The sequence below is a fragment of the Trachinotus anak genome, unplaced genomic scaffold, assembly GCF_046630095.1.
Source record: "Trachinotus anak isolate AG129_WGS33_773 ecotype Australia unplaced genomic scaffold, CSIRO_AGI_Tana_v1 ptg000020l, whole genome shotgun sequence".
In the NCBI taxonomy this organism is placed as follows: Eukaryota; Metazoa; Chordata; class Actinopteri; order Carangiformes; family Carangidae; genus Trachinotus; species Trachinotus anak.
In genome coordinates this window covers 4202716-4229128 of record NW_027273871.1, presented here as the reverse complement: position 1 = coordinate 4229128, position 26413 = coordinate 4202716, and the positions used below count along the sequence as shown (strand labels likewise).

The 26413-nt window shown below is 39.8% G+C and overlaps 1 protein-coding gene across 2 annotated transcripts in view; it reads right to left on the bottom strand.

Annotated features, from left to right (window-relative positions):
* Nucleotides 1-26413, bottom strand: part of gtf2ird1 (GTF2I repeat domain containing 1) — a 34711-nt gene that overhangs the window by 6983 nt on the left and 1315 nt on the right. For both annotated transcript variants that reach the window (XM_071505831.1, XM_071505830.1), the window contains exons 2-18: nt 22053-22182; nt 21575-21716; nt 19701-19877; nt 18856-19039; nt 16723-17021; nt 16139-16234; nt 14648-14731; nt 13779-13962; nt 11061-11086; nt 9003-9129; nt 7840-7883; nt 7522-7602; nt 5582-5725; nt 3310-3363; nt 2513-2593; nt 943-1126; nt 291-352 (exon numbers count right to left, since the gene is read on the bottom strand). In XM_071505831.1, the coding sequence (XP_071361932.1) occupies nt 291-352; nt 943-1126; nt 2513-2593; nt 3310-3363; nt 5582-5725; nt 7522-7602; nt 7840-7883; nt 9003-9129; nt 11061-11086; nt 13779-13962; nt 14648-14731; nt 16139-16234; nt 16723-17021; nt 18856-19039; nt 19701-19877; nt 21575-21716; nt 22053-22178 (2095 nt within the window). In that variant the 5' untranslated portion in view covers nt 22179-22182. The remainder of the gene's footprint in view (nt 1-290; nt 353-942; nt 1127-2512; nt 2594-3309; nt 3364-5581; nt 5726-7521; nt 7603-7839; nt 7884-9002; nt 9130-11060; nt 11087-13778; nt 13963-14647; nt 14732-16138; nt 16235-16722; nt 17022-18855; nt 19040-19700; nt 19878-21574; nt 21717-22052; nt 22183-26413) is intronic.

Here is a 26413-nt window from a genome sequence, read left to right as displayed (position 1 = left end):
TTTTGTCAACAGGGCTTTTAGGTAAATATGGCATTTACGGCACAGGGCTAGTGAATAATACAGCTTCCTGCATTTTGTTGTTTTGTGCAATCTTCCCAAACAAAACCTTAATGTATCTCAGCCTGAATTTCAACAAAAAGCCTTTCAAACAAAGTCTTCCTATCCGGATAAAATGGGCAAAATACATAATACAGTATTTGCTGACAATTTGCTGTTATTTTTCAGTTGCATTTAAATACATTATGGATGCATACCAAACGTCCCCAACAAGAAGTATAAGACTGACACACCTGCATCACAGACGGGGATAGAAGGCATTTCTTGTTTTACTTGCTCAGTTAACAGCTCAGGCCTGGAAACAAACAGAACGTTTATTACAAAAGTTTCTAAGCTGTGAATTAATCCCTACATTAAAGGGGCTATTTGTAAGTTTTCTCTGCTGCTGAACGTAGTTTCTTGCCATGACCAGGTGGTGGTGATTGTTGTTGTTTCAGCCATTGTTGCATTTACAAGACAAGAGGTTAAAATACGCCCTCTGAGCAGCGCTACGTCTTCAGGACAGACTGGAGGCTACAGTGAGTCGCTATTGCAAAGTGATGAGATGGGCCGGAGCTAGCTGGTTAGCATGCTAACCTCAGAAGAAAAGAAGTGGTAGAGATAAGAGTTGCTTTCCACCGCTGCAGGCAGCTCTTGGTGTGTAAAGGATTGAAGTTTGATGCCGAACTCTCAGCAACTCTTCTAGACTCATAACTGTTAATGCTAATGCTTGCTATGTAGCAATAGCAAAACTTACTAATAGCTCCTTTAAAGTGTCAGTTCTTGTCTGAACAAAACTTTGTTTAACTGCAAATGTAACGGAAGATTAAGTGTTAATACAGGGAGTAAAGTGCACATGAAATGATACACACAGTAAACTTTAACAGCTCCTTTACATGCTCTTACCTTTTGATAACAAACTGGATCTGACTGCTTGCAGCCAAGATCTTGCGCAGTTTGGCTGCTCCAAAACAGTTGGGCCTTCGGAGAGAGATTCCCTCCGGCAGCCCGGTGACGAACAGATCCTCAGGGTACATCTGGAACTTGGAGTAGGGCACCTTGGCTGGTTCAGGCAGTCCCAGAGCGTCAGCTGAGGACGAGGAGAGGGCAGAAACAGAAGAAGATTTTACGTCACTGAATGAGTCCAAGTATAATCTATCTGAGTGCAAACCTGCAGGACAGCCAAACTTGTTTGGAAGACAAAGCAAATGTGAATCGTAAAATAGTTCCCCAGTCAGTGGTAAACACCCATCCAAGTTTACAAGTCGACTTCAAAGTTCCTCTTTCATTGAACAATATTACAATCTCATTACAATGAGACTTATTACCAACAGGTTTGCCTTTAAATTTAATAAAAATCTGGCTCATCTGTTGCCATGTTTATAACCTGTTTGATTGTTTGACTGCTCGTTTCTCTCCCTGTCTGATGTTGTCAGCATGTTCCCTGATTTTAGCAATTGCTGTGGTGATTATAATGTTGACGTTACCAAACAAATAATGGACAAAACCTAAAAAATAAGACCCAAGGTGCACTAAACCATAACTATTTTGCCTTTACTAATACTTGTGCACGGGCATCACTGCTCATTGTTATACACCTTAGGATAAATGGAGGAAATGTCATCACATGCATTGCAGAGTACACACACACACACACAAACACAGAGAAGAAAGAGTGAGCTGTTAGCAGTTATGACTCTTATCTCCAGGTTGGTGCTCCTAAGTGTCGGAGCCTCTGTGTGAGACACATTGTGTGTTTTTAAAACTTATTTTGGAGCTGCAGCTCATTCTTTCATCCCCAAGGGCAGTGTAGCTGTGGAGTTTCTGGTTTCATAGTAGTGTGCTGGTCAGGTGACAGGTCAGTTTACAGTATTTCTGCTCTGTAAGATGTCACAGCTTGGAAAAGGTGGCGAAAATGATCAAGTTCACTTAAGTGTTGTGTTTACATCACTGCTGATTGGAGCTGGAGCTGATAAATAGCTGTGTCTACTGCAGAGCTATTTGTCCTGGTGTGAATACCCATTGTACCCTTTTCCATTGCTGACAAAAGCCCGATGTTAGTGGGTGTTAGTGGGTATGTTGACCAGTGGAAAAGATGCTTTATAGTAGTCTGATGTTGTTGATAAGCTGCCTCCTTCATACAATATCTAAAACGCTACAAAACTGCTCTGAAAACACAAATTCTTGGTACCTCTGCTTCATGTAAAATTGAGCTGATTTTAGTTTGTCCCCTCCATTTCACCCCACACTGACCACACTAATTCTCATGAGTTAAATTATTTAAAAAATTGAATGTTGCAATTTTATTATTCAAATAGACTTTAAAAGCTTAACTTTTTCATCTCTGGACATTGGTAATGGCTGTGTACATGTGGAGAAGATCAAAGTCTTACTGCAAAATGAATAAATATGGCCTGAAGTAACCTCCCACCCTCGTATGAATGAGGCTAAAGCTCCATCGCTGCAGGTAGCTTACCGTACTTAATGCTGAAGAGGCTCTCCACTTGTCTCCGCAGCTGAAGAATCATTTCACCAATGTCCTCCACCAGACTCCCCGCTGAATGAGTCCGACAAATGAAAATGGCAAAAACATTTACACCATGAACGTCAAAAGAGAATTATTACACAAGGGCAGCTCAGTTAGCGGGAGCCCTCACACCTATGAGCACAACGACTCCTCTCGGCGGCAACTTTATTTTGACAAATGCCCGCTGTCCCACGCTGACCTGATAATGACAAACTGACTGTGTGGTGTATTAATCACCAGGGACCATATCAAAGGGACTTAAGGAAAAAGAAAATGTTAGAAAAACAAAGTTGGAAATAATTCTTGAAGTGGATGAGACTAAAAGTTACAAATGAACAGCAATGCACCTGAAGAAAAATCAAATAATATCAGTTTTACCATAACTAAATGTTGTTTAGTTATATATGGGAGTGTATAGAGATAACAGAAAACCATTTTTTATGTGCAATTCATCATTTCAAATGCAAGTGCTAAAATTAGATTTTTAAGTCTACAAAAACATTCTTTATTTCAAACACATATAAAGGTTGCTCCCATAGAGACAAGGCTGAAGCTGGGGTATCTGTAGTTATGTATATGTGCACTGCATGTCTGGATCAAACGTTTTGTGGCTGTTACATTTTATTCCAGTCTTCCTCTACAACAAGTTTGTATGTTACACACAGGCAACATGCACTGGATTTCACAGAGCATCCAACTTGAATCATTTGTATCTGTTGTGTGTGATGATATATCTTCCACCTCACCTTCAGAGGATCTTCTGATACTCTGGGGGGTCGCACTGGGTGACAGAGCCTCAGCTGCAAGATAAGAAAAACATGAGAAGGGCAAAAAAGAACTCAAAGCTGTGATCCTACTTCAACATTTGTTCATGTCCTCATGGCTCAACAACAACTTGCTGCACAAGTGTCAGTGTGAGTGAACAGGTCTGCTTTGACTAAAACATTCTCAGTAGTTTTTTGCTGTAATTATTACATTTGTAGAATTAGTTGACTTGTTTATACAGAGAAAGGACAAACTAACAGGGACTATACATAAGTATATTACAATATACAGCTGCAACAATTTCATCAACTATCATCTATGGTCTTTCAGTGTATTGCATCATGACAGCACTGTATGATCATACTGAGTTATTATTTCACAAAGGTTGTTTAAATGAATGATTCCTCTTATTAAAAACTAACAAAATGAGCTGTCGACGTTTTTAAATAGTGTTGAGTGTTTTTCTGATGTAATGCATAAAAATGGAAGATTAGCTGTTCATTGCACTAAATATCAATTTGTTATTTTTATATGTGATTTTTGCTTCAACTGCTTTACTGTGATATTAATTTCTGCCATAATCATCCACACTGCAACATAATGCATGAATCAAACATTATGAAGAAATAAATAGTATTTATTTCTAGTCGCAAGTTTTGGACTGCATTAAGATGCTGGTCAGAGACATTCACAATTCACGTCTTTATGACAATCGTTATTTGGAAGGTGAATCTAGATCTGAAAGATGATGTAACCTGAACTTAATCTCCTGATGAGAGCTGATGAGTCCCCACTATTTTTTTTCACACTAAAAAGCTTGTTAGACTGTGTAACAGCAAATAATACGGAATGTGACATTTGCTGAACTTACCTTTATTTTCTTTCCTTTAGTGGTCATTTTGTGAAAGAAAAGAAAACTTAAACAAAGCACAATCAAATAAAATAAAACAAAATGCCTCTTGAAAGCATTGTACGCTACACCCAAGATCACACTGAGTAGACTGTTCATTCTCTGCAGCGCTGGTATAGCACTACTTTCAAATGTGAGAAAAATGGCCTAATTTTAAGGTAAAATTAACTTGGTCTTGAAAAGAAGAATATCCTGCACACTGCTCTTGCTCAGCATCATAATGTATTAATCGTCTTGATGTTTGGGTCTCTCTGGAACTTCATCATGACACTGAAGTGACACTTTCCAACGCGCCTGCACCTGAGACATGTAGACGTGCGAATCTCTTCATCGAGAAAAAGGTAGAATTAATGAATAATTTATTAATTATAAAACATTAAATAGATAACACAGCAGCACGTGCTTGGTGCAAGCAGTTTGCTGGAGTTCATTTAATTAATTCTTGGCAATTCAACATTTTCAGTGTTATTGCAGGAACTTTTTTACTTAATCATTAATAAACTCTTAAATAAGATTTTAGCCTTTAAACACTTTAACCATATTTTAATGTGTCTCAGTTTTTTTACACAGGAATTACAATAATGTACTGCAAACCATTTTCTAAATTGAACCAAATTCGTTTGATCAAAGAGGCAAGAGAAGTGGAGGAAGAGAGAGCAGTCTACTCAAATGTTCCTGGTAACCTTATTCTAGTCACCTATGGTGTAAAGGTGGGGGCTGTTTGAGTCCTACAGACAGTTCTGTTAGGTGAAGGTGGGGTTCAGGATCTTTGAGGAACAGTTTGGTCTTTCTAACAGATGATGTCTAACACTAATCGTTGTGAGCAGCAGGACGAGAGGACAATGTAACTCAAGATCTGGAAATGTGCACAATGCATCAGTTTTAATAAGTGAACTGCCAAAATGAGCAGAGATATTACTTTCAGTTTATTCTCTGATGTAATGACAAAGGTGACCCAGAGACAGAGCCACAGTGGGGCAAATTACTGCAGCTGATACATGGTGCCTTTCACAGATGAGAGCTACAGCAGTATGTGTAAGACTGGGGGAAGGAGAAAAGCTACAGTGGGTCAGAATTGGGGAGGTGGGTTTTTTTAAGGTTGGGGTTGTGTCTACAAGGGGCTGGGGAGGTTTGGTTGTGGGGAAGTGGGAGTGTGGAAGATAAAGTATCTGAGAAAAGGTGGTTTCATACGTGCTGCGGCATATTTAGCACCCTAAAAAGAGTGTGGGGGTGTCAGCGGTGGGCCCCGGGGCGGCACCACAGTACTTGTAAAGCTGTGAGCGGAGCTGCCATTCCAGGGGCTGCGGTGATAAGGAGGTAGATGAAATGGGAGGTGAAGTTACCTGTGTGATTTTCCATCGGGTGATGGGGAGCGGAGGGAGCGGCGGGGGCGGGGGGAGCGGAGGGCGAGGCTGTGGCTGGACATGCTGCAGCTGTAGCAGGCTCGGCCACAGACTCGCTGGGCTCCTCCCCACTTGTCCCAGCATCTGGAGAAAGAAATCCAGACAAACTCTCACACTTTGGCACTATAAACACAAGAGAGCAACAGGAAATGTCAAGCTGCTGATATTTCCTGTTTTGGTTTTGATATTTCTTGAGATAGTCTGGTATCAGTTTTAGCCTGCAGACATGAAAACTGAACAGAGGAAGACAGAGAGAAGAAGAAAATAAACAAGCCCGTAAAAGTGTGATACTGACATAAATCTAACTCTCAGCCACTGCTGAAGCCTCATCCTTCGAGTCTGTATTCTTGTAATAGTGAAACATCATTTTGGAAACACTTCAGATAAAACAAAAATCCCAGCCAGCTCCTTTCCACTTCAGGAAGTTAATTACCTTTTAACTTGGAGCTTCCCATAACCTGAACTAAGAACTGGTAAGACCTCTGGTCCTGGTTCTGCGTTTTTTCCACTATATCAGAAAACCATTAAGCGCAGCATGTAGAAGAATTTTCATTCCCTTGACATGAAATAAATATTTTAAAATTTTACGCAAAACGAACACAAAAAAATAGTGAAATCGTGGCTCAGAGGGGACGACACATCGACACCACTACAAGTACCCAGGAAAATGCCACGAACTTCTTGTGTTGAAATTTAGGTGCAGGACCTTTCAATAAAACAAACTGAGCCAATGCCTGCAGGTTATGTCACAGGCTGTAAAGTTCCTGTGGAGTAAAGGAAATATTTGTGTCATCTGTCCAAGTACTGTGACATCTTCTCTTCCTGCACCTCAAGCTGCCCCCTATGGGGCATCCACTGCAACTGTGGTTCTTATATTTACCTACACCAATGGACACCACATCTGATAGAATAAATATTTTCCCTTGATGTGTGAGTTTTATCCTTAAACATAATGATTGAGGTATGTGTAATGGAAAACAAGTTGTCTTTGGTAATTGCTGAGAATCACTGGCACATCAGAAAGAGGTGAACACACCATACTAGAACAGACCAAACACACACACACACACACACACACACACACACACACACACACACACACACACACACACACACACACAGGTGAGATTTATGATTTATAGAGGGTTTTTGCATTTTGCTTTTAAAAGAAAAAAAGGCCTGAGGGATGAAAACTCACTGACTAACTTTACTGCCAACCTCAGTAAAAAAACAATGAGCATTCACAACTCTAAACTTTGCAAACATCAAAATGGAATAAAACCAGTAAAAGCTGTGCGAGCCAAAAAGTCCATGTACAAGCCTGAATCACAAAGTTGCTCCAACTGAGACGCATATCCCATCCTCAATAAGAGCAACTCTGTGGTTTCACTGTGTGAATTTCTCCGAATAAAATCTGGATGTCAGGTCATCACTGTCAGAAAGTGCTCACCCACAGAAGAAAATATGTAAACTGCAAAGACCAAGCTGTCTTCTCAGTGGAAACAAGCAGTTTGTCTATTCACTGAAGTGGTTTCCTTTTTTTGCCTCTCTCAGGGTCGGTAACACATGAGCATGCACGGTGCACTGTACTGATATTACAGTGCACAGGCTTTAATTACTGAAGTCTGCAAAATTTAATTATGCAAAGTTGGGCAGTGGAGCTGCAGAAGGGGCAGCAACTGATGAAGAGTAAAAGCCACACACACCATAGTAAAGTCAAGCTGTTTCATCTGATGACACAGTTTTACATTTGTGCAGTACATCACAAACCAGTGATGTTTGAGGGACAATCTATAAAAACCCATGTCTGGATAGTGTGTTTATATTTTCAGAAGTAAACATTTTCAAAGCTAATGGCTGCATAGCGTGTGCTCGCTTACCTGGCACTGTGACTTGAATGATTTCCCCATCTGGAGGCTCTGTTTTAATCCTTTTCAAAGGAATGCAGTCTCCTGAAGGACCTGCGGGGATTGAACAGTTCATTCTGCCTGAGTTCCCATCAGTCTGTGGGCACTGTGTGTTTATGGCTGTGTTCAACAGATTTAAGTTGGCGATAGAACATGTCTGAACTGAGCGGACTGCGAAAGACGATGGTAATTTCTTTAAAAAAACTTCCAAAGAATGTTAATGCTTTAAAAAAAACTTTCATTTGATACTCAGGGCTCAAAATATTTTTGTAGTTTTTATAATGCACATACCTGCTTCACAGTCGGCCAAGGGACTCACACACGCACTAGTTGATCTGTGAAGTAAAACAAAACACGTGCAGGTAATTACCAAACTGCAAAAGTGATTTATTAAAGGTCCCATATTGTATAAATGTCAATGTCCATGAATTTTTTGATTACAAATCAGGTCTAGCTTCTAAATGAATACTGTGAAAGTATCAAAGCCTCAGTCCACAGAGAAATGCACACAGCCTGTATTCAGAAACTGAGCTTTAAAACCAGCCGTCAGGACTTCTGGAACTTTGTGATGTCACAACAAAGCAGTCACCGCCCTAGCCATGCCCCAAATCCCACCCACCTGGACCCACCATCCAACCTTGAAGGATTTGGTTTCTCTCCATGTTGATAAGTGTTGTTACCTGAAGTCTGCTATATTTTTATTCGATCACTCAGAAAACAGTCAGCCAAACAGAGGCGAGGCTCAGGGCCTTTGTTCTGATTGGCTCACTGACCTGTGGTTGCTAGAACTCCAGAGAGATGCCTCAGAGAGGAGATGTAAAGCTACACTGAGATGGATTTTGCTGCTTAAAACCACAAATATATCTTCTAATGGATATCAACAATTCAAATAAAACACAGGAAAAGAGTAAAATATGGGGCCTTTAAAGCCTTTGTGAATCTGCTCATGGGCCTAATGATATTTGTAAGTTAATGCTGATCTGTCTTAAATTTTGCTTAATCTGTGCAACAGCCTATTAGACAACTGCTGACATTCTCAGATTGCACATATTTTTCTATGAATGCATCCTTGTAAGTTGATGTATTGGATCAACAAGGCACCAGGATACACACTCTAAAACTATAGGCCTATTACATATGAAATCACAGGATATAAAGAAGAAGAATGACCTAAATGAGGCCAAATTAAAATATGAATTAAGGGCTGTCGCTAAAATTAAGCTTATCACGGCTAGTCTCACAGCAGCAATATAAATGATAAATTCTGTAAAGCAGCATATTTAAGCTGTTTAATTCGGTCCACACTATGAGTAATGGCGGTTATAAATGCAATATAATTTGGCTGCCTGCCACTATCTCATATTTCCACATTATAAACAAAGTCTGCAGGGTAATGCTGGATTTGTGTGTGCGTAGGTGTGTTTGTGTGTATGTGTGTGTGTGGGCTGTCTGACCTGCTGCTGTGAGGATTGCTGACCAGCTCGGCTGCGGTGGGCAGGATGCTCAGATTGTCAGGGAAGTTGTCTTCAGGCGTGGAGCCCAGGTCATGCTTTCCCTCCTCCCTTGCAATCTTGCCAGCAGCTTCAACAAACAAGACACAAGAAGATAAACAAACACTGCATCCCATTAGCGGAGAACGTCTGCGGGGTTAAATATATAAACAAAGACTTGACAGGGCAGTTTTCTGTCGGCCAGTTACTGTAATTAATTGTAAAGCTCCTGACAAATATTGTACGGCTAAATGCCAGGGGTTAGGGGCGAGGTTCAACACTGAGCCCACATGGATTCCTACCAATATAATTACATTTTCCAAAATTCCCTTTGAAAAGATGTAGATCATTTTTCATTTTAATGAAAATGCAGCAACACTTAGATAATGAGTCTAATTAGCAATTTTATCTCATTTATAGTTCGTTGGTGCACTATAGTCTGACTGATACAGCATTGCATCAGGCTGATAATGATATTCATGTTTGAGAGTTTAAAATATATTGAATATATTGGCTGATATTAATTTTCTTTACACGCACATAAAATACAGAAACATTTTTGGTAAAGTTCCCTCTTCTGTGTTTTTCTTTATGACAAATAAGAACAATAAATGTACTGAACAGGTCATTTTACAGTTGGCAGACAGTCATTTAATCTGCTGACACTGACACCAATACCAAAGTATCTGCAATGAGCTCATATCAGCTGATTTATGGGTCAGGCTCTAGTGTGCACCAATCAGCAATTATTATCTGTATCAAGTTTATTAGGTTGATCTAGTTAAAACTAAGCCAGTCAAGTTGAAGTCTAACACAACAGTCCTGCAGAATGTCCTACTCTCATGAAGATCAGTATATGTTACAACTGTTTTTAGACACATATAAACTGTGGGATAACACCGATCCCACAGGTCCATTACACTGTACAAGACGGGTCTAAAAATGTTTGGTTACAGTGTATGTCAGACTGTAATATAACATACATACATATCTATCATCTAAATTAATATATACATGAGCAGACACACATCCTCAACCTGCATCATCCATCTGTGCTGCTCTCATGTTTTGAAACTGCAGCGAGTTTCGGCCATAGTGCTGACACAGTTTTCATTTAGTTCATTAAAAATGGTGCTCACTAAAGATAAATGACACTGGGAGGGCTATATGAACACTGTGCTGTATGTACTACCAGTGTTTCCGATGTCTTCATCAGTGATTGCATTCTGTGTCATATCTCTGCATATTCTGATCTGGTGAGTTTACAGAGGTGTCTCAAGCAGCACCTACAATAATTTTGTCAGAGACTGTCTGAATTTTCATCTTTAGCCACCCGATATCTCGGTGGGCGTGTCTCACAGTGCATCTAGGACCAACAGTAGGGATCGGATATTTCACCATGTTTCTGTCACGCTTGTCAACTTCAGACTGCGACAGCTTAAATCACACAGCTTTTACACGGCAGTTGATCCATTCAACTTCAGGCCAGTTTGGAGGCTTAATTTCATGTTTAACTGAATCGCATTATGCCTAGAGGTGATATATATTTGAATAATATATATACCTCTCCTATTTTGTCCACCCCATTTCTATCAATGAGGATGGAATAAATATTAGAAATACCTGTCAGTTGAAACACCTCTCTGGAACAGGAATCTGAGGCCTTCATGAAGGCAGGATTTTCTGTGGGACTGTTGTATTACACTGCAGTACAACATCAGTTTTATGCTACTTATGTAATTTAATGTATATGATCAATTTACAGGATACAAAGCCATAATAGTCAGTCTGGAAACAGCTGATCTGACACTGAGAAATTTCTTCTCCCATGATGCTGTCACCATTTTTTCCAAAGAGAAAAAAAAAGAGGCAGTTCTAGAAAGAACGTCACAAGATTCAAGATATTCGCATGAGAAGTCACAAATGGACAGATCAGCTGTGTTTTATTAATGTGGCCACATCACAGCTCACATGCATGAGAAAATTGTACTAAAACAAAAACTAAATTAATCACAGTCTTACCAGTGAAAATCCTTTCATCAAACATTCTGGAAAAGAAAAAAGAAACAAAAAAAGGCCATTAGTCATTGAGATCAAAGAGCGCTGCAGCTCTCAGGGCAAACATCATGCTGCAAACAGTGTACATGTGGAGGAACACATCATTAACAGCTCTTCTTTACGCACATTAGCTACTCTTTAAACAATCAGCCTCAGTCAAACAGTCAAGTAATTGAGTCGTTCCTTTGTTACCAGTGAAAAACTCCAACCAAAAATAACTGTGTGGATGTGGATGTGACTCCTTCTGGCGTCTGCTGCAGCTCAGTCTGCCACTGAGACCCTCTCCTCCTGCTGCAAACGTAACTCATCTTTACTTTACACATCTATTTCTTTAAGTTTTGTTTATTTGCATCTATTTGTAGAATCTTTTGAGACTGTGGAGTTTCCAGCTGGTGAAGAGGGGCAATATTTATAGGTACTGTACATTTATAATTAATTTACTATCTTATTAAAGCCAGATGACCTGATTTTATATTTCCGGGTCACTGCTGAACAAGACAAATATACTACAGCTTTTACATAAAGCTCAGAACACACCTCAAACAACAGCTGCTTTTCTCAGTTTTTTTTTATAACTAGTGGAGGAAAAAGTTTTGTCTCAGGCATATAATGTTCTTAAATAATTTAAAACGAAATTATCTTTAAATCTGTAAAAACTTTGAGATTGTTTAAAAAACTGTCTGTGTTGTCACTGGTCGGTCCATATCGTGTGCTTGTTTGCTATCTAATCTGATTAGGTAAATGGATATCTGGTAAGCAAAAGGAAGAGATAAAAGGAAAGAGAGTCGAGAGACAGATGGTGAATCAACAGATGAAAAAAGAAAAACCAAGCTTCCTATAAGTTTCCTCTGCTTTCAGTTCAGTCCCAAATTTTTGATTGTTATCATTAAAATAAAAAGTGCCCTGAGAACGTGTTATTTGGCCTCAATATTGTTATGGGGCCAGATGTGGTCTGCCAGTATTTTTGAGATTCTCAAGTGGGCCATGAGCTGGAAAAGGTTGGGAACCACTGGTCTAGACAAAAGACAATGTTGTTACCTAAATCTAAAAGGGTTAATCCTGTGTTGTGTAAGGTGGCCATGTTAGGACATGTCAGACTCAGCTCCATGTTGTCAGACTTGGCTCAACTTTTCATCAGGCTCAGCTCCACTTTGGGTTTAATGAAAACATAACTGTGAGCATGTTACCTTTCTAACATAATTATTCATTCTACATTTTATATCAAAAGCCTGATACACCTCATTTCTCTGTGCCATCAGGCTGCACTGCTGAAAAAAAAGGCACATCAAAAAGCACATCCCTGAACTGGATGACACCATCCTTCATTATGAGGAACGTGGGCACTGTAGTTCATTTAGACTGAATACTGCATACACAATCCTGCTGGTGTAAATACTGACTAGAAACCCAAATGTGCATTCATTCCTGGCTGAAAATTGTCCCTGACAAATGGACCATTTACTCCTGATTGAGTAACATTTGCAGAAAGCTACAGAGCCCAACTGTTCAAGAAATGTACTGAGCTTTTTTTTTTGTAGAAAATGGAAACGACATAATTGTGACATGTTTTTAAAGCTTTACTGCTTCATTAGAAACCAGTGGGCTTGGGTATCAGTGCCAGACAGAGGAGGAAAGTCCTGAGATATTAAGAGATTGACTGATGCATTGCGGGTTTTCGTCTTTTCATGGGATTTGTCACAACCTTTATTCTTTAGGAATTTTAGGTTGTTAGCATGCTAACTTTAGCATGTTTGTGTTATAACATTTTTGAGGTATCTTTTGATGACATGAAGTGTTGAAAATATTTCTGTCACATGATAAAAAGTTAGAGGATTCATAAGGATTCATCCTTTAATGACCATGAATATCTGAGCCAAACTGAACCCAGCCATTAGACGTTAAAAACACTCAGTGAAATTTTCATTATTAACAAAACCGAAAAAAGGTCGATCTATGTGCCTATAATTTTGAAATTCAACTGTTCATAACATGGAAAATAAATTAGCTTGTAATTACATGTGATATCATCTTGGCATGATTAAGAGCAAGGCTCCATTTTGGTTTTAATTAAAGCAGCAAACCATTAGAATCAACGATGAGTTTGTTTAAAAATGATCGTAGTGTGTCAACAAAAAAAGAGAACATCAGGACCTGCATCTGGAACATCTCCCAATGACAATGGGAACGTGATGTAATTGAAGAATCACATCTTCAATCTTTCTTAATTGTATTAACGCTAATGAAGTGCCTGCAGGATTCGTTAGAAAGACGTGCAATCTCAAACTAGGCATGGTGGCTCATTTAAATTAGCTTAAACAAATGGGTGGTGGAGCAGACGTTAGTGCGACATGCTGGCGAGGGAGAGTCATCTGGGACACGAATAGGAAATGGTGGGACATAGTGTGCTGATGGAGGCAGGCGTTTAACAGGCAGATGGTATAGCCTGGCTCAGTTGGTAGCAGCTTATTAAAAATCTTTTCTAAATGAAAGTTTCAGACGTGATGCCGCACTGAGGTTTGGTGGAGTGGAGCTGGATGACAAAGTGGTACCAAGGGTCACGAAACACTTCACTGATGTGTTTCCCTGAAAAGCTACTCATATAAATTACAACTTGTCTGTCTAAAAAGGTACATCATGCCAACAACATTTAAAAATGTGTATTTGTCTTGAAGCATTTCTGACCGTTTGACTATGAAGCGGATTCCATGGCGCTCGTCCAAGATGCGTTTGAGCTTTGGAACTCCGTAGGTGCAGGGTCTCTTGAAGGGGATCTGGTCAGGGATGCCTATGATCTCCACGGCCCCAGGATCACAGGCTATTTTGCGGTAGGGTACAGGCACCATGTGATCTAGACCCAGGGCTTCAGCTGGAGGAAGAAAACAGTAAGCAACCAGGCATTGTGGACAAACAATGGTGAGGCTACTGGAAGAATATCACTGAGCTTTTCACCTTTTCTTTATTCTACTTGATACATTTGTTAATCTACAAACATGAATTTGCATCAGGAAAAACAGCCTCCAGTGGGATGCACACCACAAGTAAAGGTTTACAGACGTGGAGCTAATTCCAGCTAAATGAGAAACTTTAAGGGAATGATAATTAGTGCTGTGGGCTTGGATAAAGAATTCTGGGAACATATCCCATGAGCCATAATGTGGAAATGCTTTTTCCTCCCCAATTTGTGGAAACAGCTTGTAGACACGCAGCATCTGCAGTATAAGTACACTGCAGCATCCTCTGAACTCTTTCAAATCAGCGGCAAAACAAAGCAAATATTTCAAGATGTGAACTTGTAATCAGCTGTTTTTTGGGTTTTTTTTTCTTCTGCGGACATTTTTTTGCACAGAACACTGTGGTTACAAATATGTGTCGTGTTTGTGTATCACTGAGGAGAAGATGATCAAACAAAAAAGCAGTGACCCCAATCTATCAACATCCACAGATACGCCACAGAATCATCACTGTGCATGAACGATTGCTTGAGGAAGCAGAGATACTTTTCTGAACTGCACCCGCTATACATGATACTGAGGAGAAGCGGCTTTTCTCACCGTATCTGCTGTTGAACAAGATCTGAACGCATTCTCTCAGAGTGTTGATGTCCTCAGTTTCCCGAATGAACGAGTCCCACTTTTCTGAGAGGAGGAGAAGTAAAACAAAAACACATCCTGTGTCCAGTGTTTTATGTACAGCGAGTGTTTATTGGAGCTTTAACATTCAAATGAGCTTTATTCCATTGTACTGCTAAAGATCTGAAATTAATCTTCTCCATCTACTCAGTGTCAACATGGGAAATTACTGCAATCTTCTTAAAGGATTAATGTTGACATCTTAGTAGCTTAGTCCTTAATGGTTACGGGTTAGTAACGTTCAGCCTTGGTTCAGTAAACACTGTTGGCTACTGTGTGAGTCTGCAAATCCAAGCAGAACAAGGCAAAACATGAAAAGATGTAAAACAAAATGTACAAAATCCTCCTATCTCTGTGTTAACAGATTTTAACTTCTTTCATTATATTAGAATTTTACTTTGTGACATTTCATAGTGTGTGATACAGGATTTTGTATGATTTTATCTAGATAAGGTTAAGATTTTGTAGCTTTTATTTTGTTTTTTTTTTTACATAAACTTACATAAATAAACACCTCTTGATAAAATGTGGTCATTGAGAATTGTAACAAAGACACTATTAAATGTGTGAACCTGAAAAACAAACTTGATAGTGCTCTCCAAAGGGATTAACAGTTTCTAAACTACCTCAAACACAGACGACATAAACACTATATCTGAAAATGTGTTGGCTTTCTTGTTGAGGGTTTGATAAGCAGATCATAACTGTTCAGTGTGAAACTAAAGAACACTAATTTGTCAAACTACACTTAAACTAAAGTGTAAAAACATTCAGTTTGTTTTACAAGAAGTTTTCCAGGAAGGTACAAGAAATATCCTGGTCCTCATTTTTACACTTCAGTTCGTGTACGGATTTCCTAAAATGTTGAACTGTAGCTTTAAATATCTTGCAGTCACCATGACGCTTCAGCAGGTCCATCATGATGAAGTTAGTGCTGCATGACAACACTGTTCTAACTCACAGAACTTTATTTCTAAATGTAGTAAAGCTTTCCGAAGATAGATATGACCTGCATGTGATGTGAATTACAAAAAATACGGAAATAATGATGCAGAATATTTTTTTCCACTTTATATTATGTTGCATCCCATGAAATGAACTTTTCACAAGTATAATGTGATACAATGCCAGTGAAGCATTGCCAGCATCTTATCTGACTTTGAGGCTTTAACTCTGGGGGAAATATTGGGAACATTTGTGCAGTTAAAACATTTCTAGCTTTGCTTTAAATGTTGGACTTTAGCGATGGTTTCAAAGCAAAACTGTACAACTGTTGGCTGAGACAAGAGATGTGAGGCGTTCACTTGCTCAGTCTGTCTAACTTCAATTACCCTTCCAGATATACCTATGTTTAAAATGAAGCCGACGTCTGTAGACACGCCCACATCTCCCTGGTCATGTGTTCAACCTTACCTGATTTTTCATGCACGATGGAGAAGAGCAGCCTCTTGGAGATGTGGATGCCAGGAGGGCTTTGACCTTGCTCACCAGGTAGTCTTGTTGTTTCATCTGAAAATGCAAATGAAAAGGCAAATCAGATACATTCAGTTCAATTCCCTTTCATTTCACAAAGAAATTTCAGTCATTGGTTTCCCCAGCATTTGGTATTACTTGACTAACTTAGTTAATTATCTGTAAAAAATGCAAAATTACCAGTATAAACAATAAAAAAAAAACATTTTCTTTTTCATGGGTATTGTTTGTACTGTTTTTCTACATTTTCAAGGTAAGGCTTCGACTGCAGAATCTCAAACACAGGTCAGTGAATGCAGCTGACTGCTGGTGGCTGTGAGTTGAAGGATTCCTTTAGAAATCTGAGCATAACAAGGAAATGTGCTATAAAAGTGAAGTGCTGCTCTGAATGAAACAAGTGGTGTAATAATCTGACTTCAGCGCACGCACAGCTCATTCGCCACTTTCCAGGCACACTGGAGGTTTTAGTTTTCATCATGCTGTGATCCTTATGTCATTCTTGAACTCACACATGCACACCTTACCATTGTTGGCGCAATCTTTGACCTTGTCCGTCCAGTTGGCCAGTCTGTCCTTGCCCAGGTTGAGGAGGGACATGGGTTTGAAATCCAGCTTGCCATCTGGGTGGGGTTTGGAGGACATGGGCATGCCGTACAGGAAGTTTGACAGAACAGAGTTGCTGGAAGTGGCGGGACTTGACGACGTGGCTACCTGGGCGGTGCTCTTCCCTGGGCCGTGGCTGCTCGGCGTCATGACGGCGGCGGGAGCGTTGTGACAGACGTCGGCGCTGGACTTGGCTTCTCGAGACAGATCTTCTGCTGGCCTGAGCACAGAGATGGAATCAAAATCAAGAAAAAAAAAAACACTGGATAGAGGTTCCACTAAATCTAAAGCAGAAGGTTTGATCTTTTTGGACGGTTACACACATCACAGCTCGACATCAAGCTTTTTTGTTTGCCAACTGCATCACTTGCCAAGCGTCTCTTGGCTTATGCTGCATTTGCTGCAGCAAATTTTGACTAGGACAAATGCCTGTGTTCCATTATGGCATCGCCTTGATAGCTTTTAGAAGCCGTAACTGAAAGATGAATGAAATGAGAAGATGGTGTGTCCACCTGGCATTTTCTTTGGTATCTTAACTCCTCAGTGGTCAAAGAAGAAGTGGCAAACGCAAATCTGAGCATGTCTTAACAACAAGTTAATATTTTCAGACTGTTCATATTCAACATCATTATACAGTGGTAAAGAGAGGAATCCCTTAATTTGTTGTCAGCAGTGGCATGTGACAGTTCTAAACGCATAAAAACAACTCTTATGCTCAGAGTAGCCTGAACGAAAACCTTATTAAACTATTTAATGACTGAGGTGATGCAGAAAGTTTCTTTTTTTTGCAGCCAATAGATGATCTAATGATCTTTACTGAGGCATTCAATACTTCTCAGTACAAAAACAAAACATATTTTATTCTCAGTCCTGTGACACCAGATCTGCTGATCCGTACCAGCTGAATTTAAATGTTTTTATTTGCAACATTGGTGAAGTTTCAGTGCAGCAGGAAGTCAAAGGCCAGTCACATGCAACAAAATGTTCTTAGCCAGAATCAATGGCAGAATCTATATGGTAGACATCACCAAGATGCTCATAGATTACTCTGTAATGTGAATGCCTTACTTCTACTGTTTACTGGTGGTCATCCTAACAAAAGATAAAATGATTGCTGCTATAATAACTCCCCATGTCTCTAAAATCCTGTCTCACTGTGTTAGAAACCATTGTGCAGTGTTTTGGTATCTGGCAGGCCTTCAAATTCATGGATCTATAGACTGGATCATATTTTATCGATAATGCAGCCCTTTGAATTTATTTCTACTGCAGGGCTGTTTCCAGTCTGATCAGGATCTACTGACAGTTTGTACTGCCCTATTATAGAGTTTTATACAGTAAACATACGGTCATGGGGACAGGTTTCTAGCTCACAGGACATTACTGCTGAACTGGCTCCACAGAGATGCTGGCACACACACTAAGAGGGCAGGGAAACATGGCACAAGTCTTTGTTTTCTTACCATCACAAATGTGTAAATATGTATTAGAGATTGATCCCAACTCCTACCAAGAGGATTCTGAGAAAGAGGCATCAGATCAGGCCTCTGTGGAGTTACCCAGCCCCAGCGATGTGGGCCAGACTAAATATTTTCCCTTAATACATATTATTAACAGACTTCTTGTGACTTGTATGACTGTTGTTGACAAAATACACACTGCTCCTCGTGCAGCCTCTGCAACAGAGCCTCATAAATACTGCCAGTATTGTTATCAAGCAAATATGTTCTGAAAAGACTGACCTGTAACCTGAGAACGTGTTTTCCCCAGCTGAATTAAACCCCCGTCTTTCCCCCACTAATACACCACAGTCTGTCTGCTACCAATATCTAACTGCACAAGATGCCGAGCCAGATATGTGCTTCCAGCCAAACACAAGTATGTTTCCCTGCAAAGCATTACAGGCTAAACTGATTTGACAAACATTCATTCTGGAGTGATCAGATGTGAAACATCTGGTTTCATAGTCTGATACAAGCCCTCAAACAGAAGTCTGTTATCCTGAACACCAGAGTATTGTTCAGAAATAACACACATTCGCTTCACAGACTCACCGTTTAACTATGAGCTGGATTCGGTGGCTCTGCTCCAAAATCTTCATCAGGGTCTTTGTGTCATACTCAGAGGGCTTCTTCAGAGTGACTCCATCAGGCAAACCGTGGGCCACCACACAGCTGGGGTCCTTCTGGATCCACTCGTAAGGCACAGGGACCAGGCTGCTCTTTCCCACAGCTTCACCTGCGTAGTGCACGAGGCAGTGTGAGTGCTGTGGAATATAGACCTACAGCTACCAGCTTCTGCTCCTGAGCAGCTGGCACTATTTGATAATCAAGTGATCCTTGCTTCAGGTATGTCAATTAGTAAAATATGTTTTTTTAACAATGAACAGTATTGCGTCATGAGTGAAGAAAAATAATGAGAGCAATAATTATGATTAAGGGAATAGTTTTTCCCATACAGAAATGTACTATAACCCGAACAATACTGTAAATATTTAATTTACAGTATATATGCAAGTTTATTAAAACAAACATAATATGTATGTTTTTCTTATTAATTTCTCATTAATTTTAAACAGGTCTATCTCCCCATTCTGGGAAAGTGGTCTCATACATTTTGACCCCACTGTATATAATATCAACATATACTGACAGGCTTTGAGATGTATATATATACATAACATATGTCTATAATATAAGCATACATACATAAACACACATACTTGTATGGGCATATATGTGAATATGTAAAAATTATTCCAGTTTCTAATAGGTTCTATATATACATTTTACATTTGTGCTTTTATTTTATATCTCCATATAAGGAAATTCAATATATGTACATATATGACATTTGCGTATGGGATATCTGAAATCAATTTGCATTTGGTCCCCCTTACTGTAAAGCACAGTGAAGACTTCCTCCACCATCTTCCTCAGAACAAAGATGTTGGACTGAGCCTCTGATGGAGCTCTTGGTTTCCCATGCTCCCCATCCTTATTCAGTTTGCTGAGATCACCGTCCTGGTCTTTGGTATGGGCATTTGCTGTTGTCAAATTTTGCAGACATGGCACCCCTAAAGCCAGATGACAAAAGTAACATTAAAAAAAAAAACACAAGTGTACGACAACATTACAGTTGCTTGTGGGCCTGGGTGAGCTGCAATTTGAGCTTGGAGAAAAGTGAATGTTGCTTCCTTTGTGCCTTGACTTTCAAGTTTCCAAAGAAACAAAAAACAAGATGATTGAGAGACTTCTTCCTAAAAGTAATGAATATGTCACCTTCTGAAAAATAGTGCCTCATAAAATTAATGACTTGTTTGTCTTAGAATGTATCTGGATAAACATAAAGTGTCTCAGACAATTGATGATTAAGTGGGCAACACAAAGCCACTTAGTTCAAATCTTCCTCATTTGTTATAGTTAAAAGGCCAGCTACCTGAAACCACAAACAATGGCTTATTTCTATTCTACTTCATTACTAAATAAAGCAAACTGGAACTACTGTTCCCTCTAACAGGCCAGAAAAACTAATTTCACCTTGTGTACACACAAGCCTGATAAAATTAAACTGTGTAATGGGCGGTCACAGCCCCATAAATTGGTGTTATTAGCAGGGAAACATTGTGGAGTCTGAGAACATTATTTCCTGTTTTACCTTAGTGCTCAATGTCAACAGGCGGGGCTTTATGTCCCAACACTGATTTGTAAAATGTGACTCGGCTTGAAATCTTGCATACTAGATTGTTTATTTAAAATGAGGGCTGAAGGAAGCAGTTTACATGTTGGGTAAAATGTATACTGGAATATTTTCTCACAAGGTGCATAAGTACATGAAAGTGTACGATCCTTTATTTTGTTTAATTCTATTAAGGGATGACCTCGATGTCAGACTTTAAAGGAGCTATCTTTAAGTTTTGCTATTGCTACATAGCCAACATTAACATTAACAGCTGTTAACTTGCCAGTCTAGAAGAAATGTTGAAGGTTCAGCATCAAACTTCATTCCTCTTCTGCCCAAGATTAAGATCAAGATTAACTACTTTTCTTGTCCTGAAGTTAGCATGCTAACCAGCTAGCCCTTGCCCAGTCAGACTGTCTCCACACTTTCCGATACCGAGTCACTGTAGCGCCCAGTCGGCCCTGACAAAGTAGCTGCTCAGAGGACATATTATACCCTCTTGTAAACACGACAATGGCTGAAGCTCTCAGAAAGACTGATAAGTAAACAGCTGTTAATGCTACTGTTGGCTATGAAGCAATAGCAAAACTTACACATAGCTCCTTTAACTTCTTGAACAAGTAGAACTTGCAACATTAATTTAAACTCTTAAGAGAGTCTCTGACATGCTTACTGTTTAAAAAGTACCACAAGTCATAAGGAGTGTGCAACAAATCTGTAATTTTGCAAACTTAACACATAAAATAGTTTTTTTTTTCAATTGAGATGTGACAAGACAGTTTTCTTGCGATATCATTTTATCTGATAAAGGGCAAAATATGTGAAACTGCAACTGCTTTGTTGATTCAATCATGTCATGTTGAAGTAATCTGATATCCAGCGAAACTGCAAGCTGCTGCAGTTATTGAAGCTTTTTGGCTGAATCTGCATTTTGTGCGATAAACTGTAAAATCCTGCAGGGACAGGCCCAACACACAAGTGCATTTTATGTAACTGTCTCACAGCTGCAGCTATAACGAGAGAGATCAACGGTCTCTGAAGGCTGAATAAGGCAAAGCAACAATCACAGTTTCACTGGAGAGGGCAACTTACGGCAAAACTTGTAGAAGTCTGTTTGGATTTCCCTCCTGGAGTTGAGGAAAACTCTGCCCTTTTCTGTGCCGACAGCAATCACGCTGTCCTCGTGTACGGTGACACACGCCACCTCAGCATTGAGCTTAGACATTGCCATGCACTGCAGAAAAAGGATACAGGCATCATTTACTCGTAAGTCATTACTAGAAACTGTGAGGAGGACATCTGTAACTCAAGACTTCATTATGAAAACTAATTACCAGAAGAACTGCATTCTCATTCTCTTGACATGGAAAGGAGATAGTGAGTTCCACCATCAGATACTATCACAGAGTTATGCATTTCATCAGTTTCTGTTGGTCAGTGCATATTCACATAAACAAGAAATGCAATGTAGCTGTTTATTAATACGTTTCATTTGCTAAGAGCAGTTAATCATCTTGACACCGCAGGCTGAGATATCCGAAATAAAACTGAGGTTTGCTTTGGGACGTACCACTGAGTCCAGGGCAGACACCAGGCTGGTGAGGATCTCCTGTCTGGCTGACACCAGCGGGACCTGTGGTTCGCCCCGGGAGTTTGTCCTGATGCCATCACATGCCAACTTCCTCATCTGAGCCATGCCTCTGCGGGGACCAGATGAACACAGTTTAGGCAGAAAGCCACAGCGCGACATCAACAAACCCTGCATGTGTATTCATTCATGTATATACATGCCGCAGTGACCTGCATTCAAAGCAGGTTCTTCTGACATCATTTGGTTTGGCTTTAAACAAATACCAGCTTGCATTCTGAGCACCCGTCTGACACTGGAGGCTGGGAAATGCATCCAGTAAAAAAAAAAAAGGGTAGAGGCTTTTTCCTCCCCTAGCATGCTTATTTCACATGCTAAAAAGACTGAGTGTACTGCCACTGTAATAGCTCTGTGAGACTTTACTAAATTCTAGTGACATTATGTTAACATGCTTGCAATGAAAATGTTAACATGGTGATTTTAGCAGGTCATGTTTACTATGTTCATCATCCTAGTTTAGTGCGTTTTAACATTTCTTAATTAAGACTAAAAAAGAAGTACAGCTTAGTCTGGTGGGAATTATTATTAGTTTTGCAGGTATCTGGTCATAAACTAAAGAACTGACTAGAGGAAAAAAAGTGGGGTTCACTGAAGTTATTAAAATCCAATCTGATCATGAGTGTCTGAACCACATTTCATGATGGCAATCCATCCAAAAGTTGTCAACACCTTTCACTCCAACAGGCAAACGTCAGATCCAAAGGACACAATAGAAGAAAATTCAACTAGAAAGTCACTATTAATGGGAACCATCAATGTCTGTAAGAAACTTTGTGGAAATCTGTCTTGTAGAGGGTGAAATATTTTACTGGGTAAGTAAAACCTTCACCAGCTGGGGGCGCTAGGTACAAAGTCAGGGGATCAATAAAGTACTTAGCCTGTATCCTCTGGGAAACATGAACATCATTACCAAATTTCATGACAATCCATCCATTAGTCACTGAGATATTAAGACTAAGAACCAAAAGTGTAAACTTTATGGTGGTGCTTGGGCAGAAGTCAGAGGATCACCATAGTCAGAAGGATTCATCCTCTTGGGACCATGAGAGGGTCTATAGAAAATTTCCATCCAATAAGAAACTGCTGGACCATCCAGCAGCTTGACACAGTCATCTCTAAGCCACACTGCTAGAATGGCTATAAGCCAATCCTTCTGATATCAGCAACTTATGGTTTGACTTTGTCGACTGGGGCTAATCAGAGCAGTCAGATGATGTCATATGAACCTGTTTATACTTAAGTTTCTCTCCTTGAGAAATGGCACAGAAAAAAGAGGCACGGACTTAAGATGATCAAGATAAGTCCTTAAGTTTCCACAACCACTGGAGGTACAGTACGACGGCATAACTGCACAAGACATTCGAACAGAAACTTCATATCAAAAATGATCTAAACTCCAAATGTAAAGATACAGGATGTAAATAAAAGTGAAGGGACAGATAGGAACTGTAAAAGAAAAAAACTGCTCGGCTAAAGCCAGGAACGATGTTCTCATGGCAACTGAAACCCGTCTCCTTGGAAACTAATCTCGGGGCATTTGAACAATGCAGCTCTGGCCTTTAATCTCTCCAGACACTGGGAACCATTATACTTGCCTCTGGCAAGCCCAAACCACTGACTCAATAGAGAGAGGACAGAGAGGTAGAGAGGGATAGACAGAGGCAGAGAGAGAGAGAAAGAGGAGGGTGGGTGTGGTGGGGTTCAGCTGCACCAGTCTGAACGTGCCAAGTCTATTGGCCATCTAAATCTGCCTCCCCTGAGGCCACAGCAAACATTAGCCCCCTCCTAAATTATTACGACCTCGAAATAGATGGCCTCTTTCCCTCACATATTTAAAAGGCAAAGGAAGTAGCGAGAAGGAGAAGGGTTGGGATAAGCACAGGCCCAGGACAATGCCGTGTCAATGGCTTGGAAAGAGGAAGCTCAAGCATAATGTCACGGTGCTGTTATGGTTTTCAGTGAATATTGAACAGTTCAGTGTGAAACAACATTAATAAATAAAGCGACACAGAATACCCAAGAGTCTATTATGAAGCTAAAAGAAAATCTGTAGATGTAAATCAAGCAGTTGCTCTGTTGATCGTGAATGGCGCAATCGTTGTGGACATACCAACACTGTTTACTGTGATTTCATCCAAACTGTCACTTTGATAAAAGCTCACTTATTGTCTGAGCCCAAAAAAAAAATCAGCTAACAATCTTTGTTACTGGGAGCTCCAGGTTTTGTAACTTGTTTAACATCATGGACTTTGTCCTTTCATTTCTGGCTTCAGGACAGAGTGGTCCACAGCAACTGAACACACACAATCTGATTGTGTGTATTAAGTTAGGCTGACTGACAGAGGGTTACTTTAATACCTACATAAGTCAGTCAAAATTACCAATGAGGTTTTTTCTTGGCATAAACCAAAAAAAAATGGAAGTGGTTATCACAGCTCTGTTTACAACAAGGGCAAGACCATGTGTATTCATTCTACATAGGTAATAAACTAAGGTCTTTACATAAGCCACTGTTTTTTGCAGGTATTTATACGAAATGTACTAATTCTATTTTAGATAAGCAGTAAATCTCTGATTTGGCATCCACAGTCTGACTGCTAAAAATGAAGCCACTGCCCTGTCAGGGATGTTACCTGTTACTCTCAAATCTGTGCTTTAGATGGCAACAACATTTCTGTTTCTCTTCAGCTGCAGATAAGACGTGGTGTTAATATACCTCAGATGCTCTGAATGCACGATATTAAAAGTACTAAATGTATCTTTTGAGGGCGGTGTTTTTGTTCTTCAGTGTGAGCACTGTACTGGCTGAAACAATCCCATCTCAATCTCACATAACATCACAGTCTATATGTGAAGAATTAAATATACATGCGGCTATATATGCTTTTAAACGTACTAATGTGGCTGCATACAAGGTCACCATCACAGATACATGGGTTTCAGGGACGCTGAATTTATTGGGACTGGAAACACCCTGCTCACTCACACAGGTGTTGTCAATCATTCTGGCTAATTAGACCTCTGCTCAGGGTGAAGCTGGACAGGGCAAAACTCAAACTTGGTGAGGTCACAGTCTTTATGAACCAGAATAATTGGCTGCACTCTGTTTGACTGTTAAATCTCTATCAATGTTAAATCTCTACCTCTATCTATCTTTTGTGCGTTCAGTCCAGAGCATGTGGGTGATGCATTACACATTCCTGTCAATGATTTCACACTTTTCCACCGGTCTGCAGGTAGTAGTAACATGCCAGGAAAAATGTCACCGCTAGGTTTTATGAGAAAGGAAATGCATTCAGCACAGTTTGTTGGGCCTCAAGGATACATACAAAGAAACACTGCAACTCGATGGGGTACCTCTGATATCATTTATGTGCTGACAGAGGACATTATAGTACATTTTCCATTTGGATTCAGCCATGACACTTTCTTTTGTCTGTATTGTTTATGATGCTGCTGGTATTTTGTTTACTTGCAGCACAAGTGGCTTAAAAAAAAACAAAACAGTGTGCCAGCTGGGTTCTGTTTAGCGACAGTGACAATACATTTGTAACTTGTCCTGCCCTAACCACTGCAGCAATCTAATAGGAGGACCAGAGAAATGTCAATCAAAGTGCAGGTTCTTCATGCCCATTACGTCTAATTAGGCAAAATAAGGGAAAACACCTGTGTGGGTGTAGCACAGGTACACACAGCCCTTAAGGCAAATGTTTTGTGTAAAAAAGAAAGCAAGAAGGCATAGAACAATAAGCAAGAAAAAAAAAACAAAGTAGGACAAACCTCCAACAACTTACAGTAAGTCAGGGTGTGGTAACATATCATAAGAGCAAACAACAACATAATCCTTTTGTTTACACCCTCAGCCTGAGCGCGCAGCCTTTTGGAAATGTCTTCACTGATGTTATGAACGCAGACAGGATTCACAGGTACACAATGGACCAGAGATATTAGCTTTACATATTATGAATAAAATGTTCAACCATCCAACGCAGGCTTAGATGAACAAACTGTAGGTACATTTCAGTTTGCAATATTGTTTATGAAATGTTATTATGAATTAATTATGCAGACAAAATAACTCATGTACAGGAAACACACTTCGGGTAATTATGATGTATGGACAACCAATAAACAATTCATTAAAGGACTTATTTTGTCTGTTGTGTGTTGGTCAGATAGAGATTACATGGCAGTTTGTAGTGAGAGAAAACGCTGGCAGAAGAACTACTATTATTTTCACATCACATGAGAGTGGAGGGGAATTATTTTGAAAAGCTGGACCC